Below are 12313 nucleotides of genomic sequence, written 5' to 3'. Positions count from 1 at the left end.
GCAATCTAAACTCAATCAAGGTTCTTAAACAAATTTAGACTTTCCGGGATTGAAGTTTGTGGGGTCTGGATAATCATGATGTTACACAGAATCTGGAAGTAGACAGGTAATTTAAATTAACTTCTAAATCTAATCTCAACTCGGAATATTAAGCAATCATTCCCTGTTCTTACAAGGAAAAAAATCGTTTCATGTTGTTTAGTTTAAACAGTGTAAGCATTCGTACAAAATATAAAACAGATTTACATTTTAAATAAATGTGTGCGCAGGAAAGCTTTAAGAAAAAAATCCGACAACTCCAAAAAGAATTTTATTCGACTCAGATTGTCCCACTTCGAAACATAACCTAAGCAAGAACCGTCATGGTCACCCTGTGTAAAAACGCGCGCGCGGAATCTAATTAGAATATGACGTTACCATTTTTGATGTCATGGACGTAATTAGCCACTAATTAGCATCGCACGCAAGTGCGTCCTTCAGTAAGAGGATGATATATTATCTCCTGGGATTGGCCCTTCTTCTGGTGGTAATCTCATGGATTTACTATAACTATCCATTCGACATGACACAGGGCGACCACACATACGAAGGAGATTACGACCCCCGTAAGTACTGCTAAAAATTAGGTTTGAAATTTTTGTTTTCTTTGGTGACCAGAGAATCGCATCGCGTGCGATAATACATTTACTGCATGCGTTTGTTGACCATCTAAGTTCCGAAAAACATATCTTTAGCGGTTGCAGCAGGTTTAAGACGAGCAACCTTGCATGTTTGTCGCTTTGAGCTGTCGATATTTTCTCGGAAAAAACGCAAAAAATATCTTCTTACCAGTTCTAACCACTGAAATTCACTTTTTTTAATTTTAGTTAAATTTTTGAAAATTGTTTGCGGCGTAAGACTCGCTAAGCTATAGTTGTATTTTAAGTCGTGTAAAGCAAAGATTGTAATCGTGTTTTCATCAAGAAAACCAGTCCCATAGATTAAAAAATATGAGCATAATAAATAAAAGACTTATAGAACTAAAACTATTTTGTTTCAAAGTGCAAACAATTCAACGTTTAAACTTACCAATAACAAACGCTGAACTGCTTTACTTGCTCCTAAATGGACTGCAAATCATCTCAAATCTCAAGGCTTTTAACTTGTAACTGCGTGTTATAAATGAGTAATTTCGCAAGGCACCCGAATTATGAATACTTTATGCTATTTAAAAGTAAAGAAGATATTGAGCTAACCACGGTATTCTAGAGCACGAGGTACATACAACGAAGGCTTACTATTTCTGCTCACAGGAATAGACACACGAACATCAATCAAAATCAGCCGGGAGAATATTGACAACAATGAAGCTTAATACACCGCGGTCGGACTTAAAACTATTTGACGGATTCTTTTCATGAAGTTGGCGTAGAAAACAATTGATCATCAGTATTAGGCTTGCTTTGTTGCTGGCGCGAATATTTAAATTTTTTATTCCTTTTGACGGACAGCTGTAAATTAATAATGGCGTAAGCGTTAGAGTGCACGCACTAAACCCGTGAATAATATTTAGTACTAATTAGTAGTAATTCATACAGAATCCTTTGTTTCCTATTGTTTGATTATCACTATTTAGTACTAAAAATTAGTATTTGTTTCACGGGTTTAGTGCGAGCACTCTAATAGCAAAATGCAAAAATAGAAAAAAAGTAAAAGGGTTGCGCTAATCGGTGATTGAAGGATATAAATTTGAAATATTTAGAAATAAAGTTATAAAATACAGGCTCCTAAAATAATTATGCAAAAATATAATGTACAAATAATGAGAAACTAACGAATTTGGGATTTATACTACGTCTAAAAATGTAATAAAGTATTCCGTGATTCTAGTAAAAGTTCAACTGTTTTGGAAATATATTCCGGGTCGTTTCATTAAATAGTGAGCTCTCTCTCTTTTTTCGTTTTTCTTTGAACAGACTCAGGACATGATGCCAGACTTTGGAGGTACTTAGAACATTTTACGTACAAAGCCATTTGGAATGGACAGCCATCCAGTTGTTGGTGTATTTGTTGTTATGTGTACGAGACCATCACTAGTCTCCTTGGCAACGCAATACCGTGAGTATTAGAGGTGTTTTTTGTTTGAGTGAGAGAGCAATGGTAGCGTGACTTTTGATCAATCAAGCATTTTGGGTGGCGTGTGTGAAAGAAAGGCAGGAAGGAAGGAAGGAAGGGATGGATGGATGGTTATCGAGGGCACCCTCTTAAAATATTTATATTATTTTACAACTTATACTTTTATTTTTATTTCAATTAGTTCAGCCAGATCCATCTTGGCAAGCATTGCAGCTGTAGCAACACTACAAGACACTAGACAATCCAACGCATAGTAAGTTAATAAGCTTATATATTCCGTGCCGTGCTAATTCGTTATTGCTTAGTTTCCCTTGACGTCATTTCCTGTCCTATCGTGGAATGTTTCCCTCTCATCCAAAACTTGAATGTTATCCTCACCCAAAATACATTTGCATAATAATAAAGTGGGTGACAGGCATCCCGTGACCATCTTGATGCAACCCTAGATATTTACTCATGCGCCTTGTGCGTGGTCCGCTAACTAAATGTAACTGGCTCACGAGAATGACAAGAGGTATTTTCAAGTCTTAGTAACCGTTTTTTCTTTTCAGTGAGAACCAACTCGGGGCCAATGCTCACCAGCTACCAAAACAAGAAGTTTACAGCGAGGAGGAAGAAGGCTTGGACGAGGATGTCGAGGAACCACGAGGCGGAAGACGAAAGAACAAGAGAAAGAAGAAGCAGAAGAAAAGACGAAAGCATGGACGAAGAAGGAGACACGTTCAAAATAATGTTGCGCATGAAAAGGAAGATGCTAGAATATTCCAGAAAACTGCCCCAAGGGACGTTGAGCAGGAAAACGACAAACTTCCTTCACCTGTTGAGGAACTTCTCCGTCTTGACCGAGAGGCTACCATGACGACTGTGCTTAAGTTCGATCAGATGGTTTGGAACGCTTTGGGAAAGATGAAATCGAATAACTGAAATATTACACTTCGAAAGGATATTATTCGCAAAACTTCTAAATTAACTTTTTTCACACATTACTGCATACTTGTAAAACAGGTTTGACTGCTCCGACTAATCCTTGTACTTATGAAACAAGTTTGACCAGTTTGTCCAACTACCTTCACGATCTTTCATCCTTTTTTGATAACAATTCGCACATTTGGAAAACAGGCTTAACCAGCTTCACTTGTTTTTATTTTCACGCCTGCTACTTGCTTTACCTGTTTAACCAGTTTGAATATATTACCGCAAACATCTTGCATTTTTTCGACAAAATCTCGTTTAATCAGTCTGTCAAGTATTTATTTTCAATCTTTTTTTTTACTTGTCTTGGTAAGAATTCGAAGAAAAAGTCTTTGTAAGAATGAACTTTCAAGAAAATTACGTCAACAATTGTTGCTTCCTTATTTTTCGAAGTCTGACTCAGCAACATTTGTATAAGAAATGATAAATAAAGTCGGTGTTTAACTCAGTAAAGAGCTTGATTACGAATGAGTGTGCATATGATCGCGAGAAAAGGTTGGGTACGAATGGATTCTGTGTGCTTATAGTACGAGTCGATCGAGGTCACGTGTCAATCCCATCAGGAGCATGGTTACGAATGAAAGGGCCTGGGTATGAAGAAGTCGATCGAAGGTCACGTGACAATCCCATCAGGAGCATGGTTACGAATGAAAGAGCCTGGGTATGAAGAAGTCGATCGAAGGTCACGTGACAATCCCATCAGGAGCATGGTTACGAATGAAAGAGCCTGGGTATGAAGGAGTCGATCGAAGGTCACGTGTCAATTCTTGAGGATTCTGGGAAAGAATGAGTCCATCAAAAGTAACTTGCTTCAGATGAAATCAAACTTTCGCTGCACACTTTTCCTTTCATTTTTTCGTTTAAATAACCCATTTCCAAAGCCGTATTTTTTCTTTTCGGAGCTAGAGGTTTTCCTTTTCGCTTTCCCGTTCATCATCAGTTTCTTGTGGATGGTTACTTTACGGAACAACGAGTTCAAAGCCACTTGAACGTTTTCGTAGTTTTCGGCGGCTGATATTTCGAAGAACATACAACCCAACTGCGCGGCTGCTGACTTTCCTTCTTCTTTAGTCACTGTAACAAATGGGACAGAAGACGTAGATGGATAATAGTCTCATTCACGGTTTAGTTGGCCTTTGCATTGAAGTGAGACGAACGGAGAGCTTGCAATGATAGAGACATGTGAATAATTGTCTAAGGTGTTAAAAAAGGGTCTATATCATTGCAAGCTCACCGTTCGTTTCGCTTCGATGCAAACGCACGGCTACCTTTCAAGATGGCGTAGGGAAATGTGAAGGGGATTATTACTGATGGTGAGCCAAGTTTGAGATGCTCGTTTTCGAAAGGTGATCAAGAAGAGAGGAGAGGAGAGGAGAGGAGAGGAGAGGAGGGACAGGGCCGGACAGGGACAGACAGGGCTCTTACATACCTATTCTAAAGTGTTCCAGATCGGTTTTATTGCCTATCAAAGCCACGTGCACTTCATCCGTCCCCTTCCCGTCATACACTGCTTCCACTAGCTGGATGGCGTTGTTGAAGCTGTTTCTGTCTGTGATGGAGTAAACCACGAGAAAACCATCAGCCCAGCGAATACTACTCTCGTATAACGAAATATTTCCCTATGATAAAACACAAAATAAAAGGGATCGACAATAAATAAATCGCTAGAAAAATCAGCACAAAGATAGGAGTAGAGGAGGGGGGTAGGGCACACGGGAGACTAGTGGTGGGAGGGGAGGCTAGGGGGTTATAGTCCTCCTACGTATTATTTTTTAAATACCTTTTTGGTGTATAAATAATAAATAAAAGTCCAGTTTAATATGGCAATTTAGACCATAATTAGTTTGGCCAAAAGTTGAAAAAAAAGTTTGTAACTATATATTTTCACTGTTTTTTCGTTTATCTTCACTCGATATTGAGGAAGAAAGTTTGATAAAAAATTTTTTTCGACACGAAAATCTTGGTTGAATTTCTTTAAAGAAGGGAAAGAAATATAACCATATTTTATTGTCATTGTTTTTGACTTATTTAACTAGTATATTTGACATTGTTAGAGCGGTTTATTGTTCGAATAATGACACGTGGTAAGATGTTCTCCAACAAAAGAAAATCGAAATGTTCAACAATAGAAATTGAAGCATACAAACGTGTCTAGCTACAAATCGAAAATTGACTAAATAATACCTTTAAAAAACTAACAAAACTAACACAAAAACTTAAAAACTAAAGTCATGTAAAAATCAGATGATCAATGACTGATGTAGTGGTTTTTTGAAGCTATTTTTGTCATCGTGATTCAACAAGCTGAATTAATTTATGCAAATGAATTTTAATGAACATTCGCTTCCAAATATGGATTTCCACCTGCTGACGTATACGTGTTTCTGAGATGAAAACAACGTGAAATTTTCGCTTTTATCGATTTTGAAATCACGAATATTATGAATCTCGGTAATTTTCAAATTGTTTAAACTATAGAATTTTTAGCTTATAGATTTGAAGATCTGAAGATGGATTTTGGGAAACCTTTTTAGCGATAATAGAAATTGTTTTTAATAGGAAAATTTTTAAAACGTGGCAATGGAGTCAGAGGGTTCGGAGAAAGATGTTGTCCCAGTAGACGATGCTTATCGAAGGAAATTATATAAAAGTATGAATCGCTTTCGAAAGGAGAAGATTTTATGTGACACAGTTCTAATCGTCGAAGGCCAGAAGTTCCACGCTCACAGGAATATTCTAGCAGCGAGCAGTCCGTACTTTCTTGGTTTATTTACAAGTGAATTGAATGGAGTGAATCTGGATGACGTTATACAAGTGGTTGAGCTGGAAGGATTCGGTGAAGTCATCATGGACGACTTGCTGAATTACATTTACACCGGCGAAGCAGGACTAAACGAAGAAAATGTTCGTGAGCTGGTTTTTGCTGCTGATTTTCTTCTCATAAATGACCTTAAGACAAAAGGAAGTGAATTCATGGAAGCTAATCTCACTCCAGAAAACTGTCTGTCTGTCCGAGCATTTGCAGAGAGGTACAACTGCAAAAAGCTGTTGATAAAAGCCGAGAATTTTATCATCGAGAAATTCATCGAGGTCTCGAAGTCGGAGGAATTTTTACTCCTAGAAGCTGACCAGCTCGAGCGGTTGATATCGTGTGATGATATAATGGTCGAGAGCGAGGAAGAGGTCTATGAAGGAGTCGTCTCGTGGGTCAAGCAAAATATCGGTCATCGTAGGCCATTTTTCCCAAGTCTGTTCAGCCGACTTCGATTATCGTGCATTTCAAAATACTATTTAGCAGAAGTATTAGAAAAAGAAGAGCTCGTAATGAATAGTTCAGAATGTGTGAAGCTTCTTTACCAAGCCATGAAATCCTATGTCCTACCTAAGCAAATGAGCGAACTAAGCATAGTCACCAAGCCCCGGACGAGTATAACTAAATACGTCGATGCCATTGTGACCATCTGGGGACCTGGTGACGAGTTAAGATCCTCAACCCAGTGCTTCATACCGAGTGATAATCGTTGGTATAGTCTGGCACCCATGTTGATACCTCGCTTCAGCCACGGTGCAGTACACTGCGAAGGATTTATCTATACAGTAGGAGGGGTCTCTCTTAATGGACATCTGTCAAGTATGGAGAGGTATGATTACAGGACTAACACGTGGTCGGGCGTGGCACCGATGAATAAGGAAGTGTCGGCTCTCGGGGTGGCTGAGTTGAATGGTTTGTTGTATACTGTTGGAGGGTGGAACAGAGGAAAACCTCTAAGCAGTGTTTCAAGGTAAGGGCTCGCTTAGTGTGATGATCCTACGTTTAGATAGAAAAAGGCTTTGCACCATCACGTGATGGCAGCCATGTCAAAGGCACAACAATAGAGTCATTCTCTCCTGTGAAATTGTGTTCTTTCTCATATAAATCAAATAACACCAGATTCAATTTTCCTGACGTCTGTCATGGCTGCCATCACGTGAAGGTGCCAAACCTCTATATAAGGGACAAGGCCAAAAATTGGTCTCAGGTGGGCACCTAGTTTAGTTAGTGTGTACCTGGAATAAACCTCTTTAACTTCGTATGAAAATTGCCTATTTATATATAATTAAGACCACGTGAAACTCCCATGAGAATTGTTCTTTTATGACGAACATCTCAAAAAATTTACACACGAAAGAATCAACTCCCAGTGGCATCACATGGTCTGAAATGGAGCAACAAACCACAACGAAGGTAAAGTCTATTACTCCCTCCCTTTTAAAGTGCCTATGACCCCTAACTCGATGTTTTCAGCATCGATTCTACATGAAGCTAAAAGTTAAATAGTAAAATATTTTCATATGATTTGAGTGATGCATCTTGGAGATATCAAGATTTATATTTCCAGTATGCTAATGAGTGTGATGTCATAGGAGGCATCACTCAAATCATATAAAAATATTTTACTATTTAACTTTTAGCTTCATGTAGAATCAATGCTGAAAACATTGAGTTAGGGGTCATAGGTACTTTAAGATGTACAGCTTATGATCTTTTCCTCTTTGCGCCAGCTCTCCCCTATAAAAATTGATTACTGGTAATCTCCCTTACTGGTAAATTACGAGTCTGAAATGGATCGAGCTGAACCAAGCTGGTAGGTTATTAATGTACGTTTGGTTATTTTAGGTACAATCCTCAGACAAACCAATGGCAGGAAGTGGCCCCTCTCACCACAAGCCGCGGGGGACCCTGTGTCATCGCTAACAAACACCTCTACGCAATTGGCGGGAAAACTGAACACCATAGTGACCGCGACGTTTGTGTGTATCTAAGCACCGTAGAAAAATACGACCCGCGGAAAGACAAGTGGACAGAAGTCCCGCCATTACAGACGCGGCGCGCGTACGCCGGAGGACTGGCGGTAAATAGAAACCTCTTCGTGATTGGTGGAACTCAGGACGATCTCCTGTCGTCACACAACAGCTGTGAAGTCTTCGATATCGACACTCAAACATGGAGCTTCATTGGGAATCTCATTGTGCCGCGTGCATTGTGTGGAGTAGTATATGTTTGCGGGAATATTTATGTTCTCGGAGGAAAAAAGAATTGCCGCGAAAGAACTAGTAAAGTGGAGTGTTATGACTTTGAGTTGAACGTGTGGAGGGTGTTAGGCTCTGTGCCTAATTGTATTGGTGGGATACAGTGTTGTAGTGTGTTGCTGTGCAAAGAAATGGTTGATAATTTGCCCCAAGATTTCCTGACTTTTACAGGGTTAGGCAATCAAATGTGGCGTAGCGGTATTGCATTCAACTCTCACCTCTGGGATATCGGGTTCGATTCATGGTTTCGCCTTCCCTTAGTTACGGTTGCTATGTCCCACAAGCTCAACATATTAGCTAGAATGGATGTCAAATGTGGCGTAGCGGTATTGCGCTCGCCTCTCACCTCTGGGATATCGGGTGCGATTTATGGTTTCGACTCCCCTTAGTTACCGTTTTGCTATGTCCCACATGCTCAACATATTAGCTAGGATATCTCAGAAATTAAAAATCTGATCGTGGAAAATCGAATAGTGTGAGGTGCGTCGGCGTTTCTAATGAAACAGTAATGTTAAAAAGGTAAACTAAACACTGTGAAAAGATGAAAAAACTCACTGACGTCTCGGACGCTAGTCCTTCGTCGAAGTAAAAAGACTAGCGTCCGAAACGTCAGTAAGTTTTTTCATCTTTTCACGGTGTATAATTTACCTTTTTATCATTACTGTTTCGAAGAATTATACGTTAACGATACTAATGACGTCATTGTCGTCATGGATAAGCATTGCAATTTAAGAAATTCAGAAAAAACCTAATTTACTACAATTAATCTAATATGTGAAATAATATATTCTGAGAAATTTGTATCTATTTTTATGTAAAAGTTTAGTTTTCACTGCAAAATATAATTTCAAAAATATCTGAGATAAAAGACTTACTCGTTCAAGTGTATCGCGTATCTCAAACGTCGATCCTTTCACATCTTCGTCTAGTTTTAGGGTTTGAGTGTAAGTTAATTCTAAAAGCAAAATTAAGACAATGCACTTGGGATGAATCTCATGAATCTCATTACCAACATATAATTAGAGGCAAACACTGCCCGTCATGTGCTATCAACGAGAGAGTATTCAGTTGCTTGGTAACAATCAGCTGAATGAATCTCATTAATCTCATTACCAACATACAATTAGAGGCAAACACTGCCCGTCATGTGCTATCAACGAGAGAGTATTCAGTTGCTTGGTAACAATCAGCTGAATGAATCTCATTAATCTCATTACCAACATACAATTAGAGGCAAACACTGCCCGTCATGTGCTATCAACCAGAGAGTATTCTATTGCTTGGTAACAATCAACCGAATTATGGAATCTCATTAACAGCCTACAATGACACGCAAACACTGTCCTACAAGCTCAAGCTCAATCATCGATGCATATTTTGAGGTATTGATTTTAGTAAATAATATAAGAACCATACTCCCAGACATCGAGTGCTGAACCATCGTATGGCAGCGCGAAGCATTTTACGCTCACAAAAGTATACTCGCGAAATATTTTGTATACTCAGAGAAAACAACATTTTCTCACTCAAACTCTTCTAAATTCTTAGAAAACGTGCTGAAATGCACGCATGCTCAAACGTTTTTCTCTAATGTCGGCACAAACCAGAAGCACGTTTTAGTTGCGCATTTCGTTTATCACCGCAGACAAACACAAACGCAGGCACGTGCGACGAGCTATATTTGGCATGGACACATCTTACCTGCCGTGGACTGGTATTCTCCGATGTACCTTTTCGTTAGGTAGCGTACTGTCACAGCTAAATGGAAAAAGGAAAAAAAATATGGTTAGGAGAACCAAGAAATTGTATTGATACCCTGAAACAAACACTGGGTGATTTAAGTCAGGGCACGGCTAACTCACACATCGAATTGGAGTTAAGATTTTTAGATTTTTGGGAGGGAGAATACCGTAGGACCAGGAGAAATACCCTCCAATCGAGGGAGAGACCTAACAAACGCCACTTACATGTGATGCCGAGTTCAGGAATCAAACCCGGGACCCCAGATATGAAGGGGGGGGGGGGGGGGGGGGATCGTAGGTGACGAAGCGTGCATCTATTTGATCGATTAACCAAGGTGAAATCAAGAGCAGATCTAGAATGTACTTATATAACGATCTCGCGTGTTTTGAGGTCATGTGTCATTTAGTTTAACAAGGTTAACTCACGAAACGTGAAAACAGTTTTTATTACTTGAAATTGCTCTTTACCTTGAACGTAATGTTCCCCATTTCAGACCACGTGTCATTCCCTAGAGAATAAAATTTTTTGTTTGAGTTGTATCCATAATCATGTGTCTTCTCATGCGCAACCATTAAACAAAGAATTGATACACTAGAAAATGGCACATGGTCTGATATGGAAAACAATTACGCCCAACCACCGCCTCTTTTAATTATAGGATTATTTCTTACGTAAATCAAGACTTAAGCTCGCAAACATCAAGTACTTCAGATATGTTATCTCTCGCCGACATATCTCAATACCTTAATTCACTCCCTTCTAATGACTTGACGCCAACGCACACCAGTTAGCGATACATAACGTTTTGTTTAAGCAGTACCGACCCTCTTTAAACTTATAATAAGCCAGATTAAATTATTGGCGCTAAATTGTACAAAGGCGCCGTGCAATCCAAAAGAATCTGGCCTCACGGCCTCTAGGAGGGAGGGATGATTCAGTCTACGTTTTTTGGGGTTTCAATCCTTCCCAAGAGAATGAAATAAAAATAAGAAACTGCAGCCATGTTGGATGTTATAACGAAGACACTTATGACGAATCCTTCTGGTTGAATTCATCCACACTTAAATCTATTTATATCCTATTAATAGCTATGTATATTTATATATTACAATGACGTCATATCAAACACCCGAATGAAATAAACATAACCTTGAATGATCTTAGACATAACTTCAACCACGCTTGATGTTTTAAAACAAATATTAATTCTTAAGTTTAACTTCAGAAGGAATTTCAAGAAGGAAATCGACTTGCCTCAAGTCCTAAAAGTCCTATTTATTATTTCCATTATATTGAACGGTTAATACAAAAGCGTGACTCTAATCCAAAGTCAATTAAAAATCTCGTTTCCTTAATGAATTTTTCTTAGGTGAAGATTTTTAAGGGCTTTTAGGGCTATGAGACGCACACAGTACAACAAATCTGTTTTCAATAATATTCTCGAAAACTTTATGATTTTTTAAAATTTAAGTTCAATTCTGTACCCTTAACTGTTGACATCTGAAAACAAAAAATATATTTAAAAAAATAATTTACCGTCGATCGACTTTGCAAAAATGAATGTGTAGCTAGAAATAAACGTTTGATTTATGGAAAGTTTGATGTGAAACAAAACACCATACAAAATTAAAAAAAAAAATTATTCGTTCTTTTTTGTAGATTTTCCGTTTACCTTTGAGGTTTTCAATATAACAGAAAATAAAAGAAAGAAGACCTTTCAACCTAACTTTGGAGTTTTCATCTTATTCAATATCTTTTATAAGGTTCAAAATTATCGTCAAATAATTATATGCTTATATAGATATGATAAAGAAAAGACTAAAGAGAATAAATATTACCTGATTTTCCAACCCCTTTACTACCAATGACAAGGAAACGTCCCTCACTCGATGTCGGCGAGTTTGGCTGACACATTCTCAATCAATAATCACATTACATTCAATTTATCCCAGACACTGAATTGGCTTCTTTGCGAAACTGACAAGCACTGCAATGGGTTTTCTCTGGAATGTAAATCAAACATAGATGTAAATATAGAGGTAAAAGGACTCTTGCTGGGCTTGCTGCATGGCTTGGTATGTTTCAAATGCAAGGTTAATTCGTGTTAGCACTTGATTTTGTAGATAAGACCACTCAATGACAATATCGACGGCTTAAAGTTAGATTTTTTTCTTAATTATGGCAAGTAATGATATATATTTGGAAAACGAGGAATGGACATATAGGACTGCAACGGTGCTTTTGCATTACCGTCATATGGATTTCTGAAATGCTTCTAATTCCAAAAAATAGCCTAAAAATAATACCTAAATCTATAAAATAACAAACTTTTAAAATATATTAAGATCTCAAAGACTTCACGGTCATGAAATTGGAATAGTTTTAATAAACCAAAATGTTAATTAAAAATATT

The 12313-nt window shown here is 38.1% G+C and overlaps 3 protein-coding genes across 3 annotated transcripts; 2 read left to right on the top strand and 1 right to left on the bottom strand.

Annotated features, from left to right (window-relative positions):
• Positions 1 to 464: 464 nt before the first annotated feature.
• LOC116303717 (uncharacterized) lies at positions 465 to 3039 on the top strand. The gene is made up of 4 exons (XM_031713304.2): positions 465 to 605; positions 1956 to 2097; positions 2297 to 2368; positions 2667 to 3039. The coding sequence occupies exons 1-4, from the start codon at positions 488 to 490 to the stop codon at positions 3037 to 3039; spliced, it is 705 nt and encodes a 234-aa protein (XP_031569164.1). The 5' UTR covers positions 465 to 487.
• On the bottom strand, positions 2270 to 12150 carry LOC116303718 (ras-related and estrogen-regulated growth inhibitor-like). The gene is made up of 5 exons (XM_031713305.2): positions 11739 to 12150; positions 9859 to 9915; positions 9033 to 9112; positions 4517 to 4706; positions 2270 to 4161 (listed from the first exon to the last, which is right to left on the bottom strand). The coding sequence occupies exons 1-5, from the start codon at positions 11812 to 11814 to the stop codon at positions 3899 to 3901; spliced, it is 666 nt and encodes a 221-aa protein (XP_031569165.1). The 5' UTR covers positions 11815 to 12150; the 3' UTR covers positions 2270 to 3898.
• Positions 5500 to 9016, top strand: LOC116303716 (kelch-like protein 12). Its single transcript, XM_031713303.2, has 2 exons — positions 5500 to 6869; positions 7745 to 9016. The coding sequence occupies exons 1-2, from the start codon at positions 5668 to 5670 to the stop codon at positions 8544 to 8546; spliced, it is 2004 nt and encodes a 667-aa protein (XP_031569163.2). The 5' UTR covers positions 5500 to 5667; the 3' UTR covers positions 8547 to 9016.
• Positions 12151 to 12313: the final 163 nt, after the last annotated feature.

The sequence above is a fragment of the Actinia tenebrosa genome, unplaced genomic scaffold (genome assembly GCF_029948245.1).
Source record: "Actinia tenebrosa isolate PJP-AT-01 unplaced genomic scaffold, QUT_ActTen_1.0 PGA_scaffold16__25_contigs__length_10494907, whole genome shotgun sequence".
Taxonomy (NCBI): domain Eukaryota; kingdom Metazoa; phylum Cnidaria; class Anthozoa; order Actiniaria; family Actiniidae; genus Actinia; species Actinia tenebrosa.
This window is presented reverse-complemented; position numbering and strand designations above follow the sequence as displayed.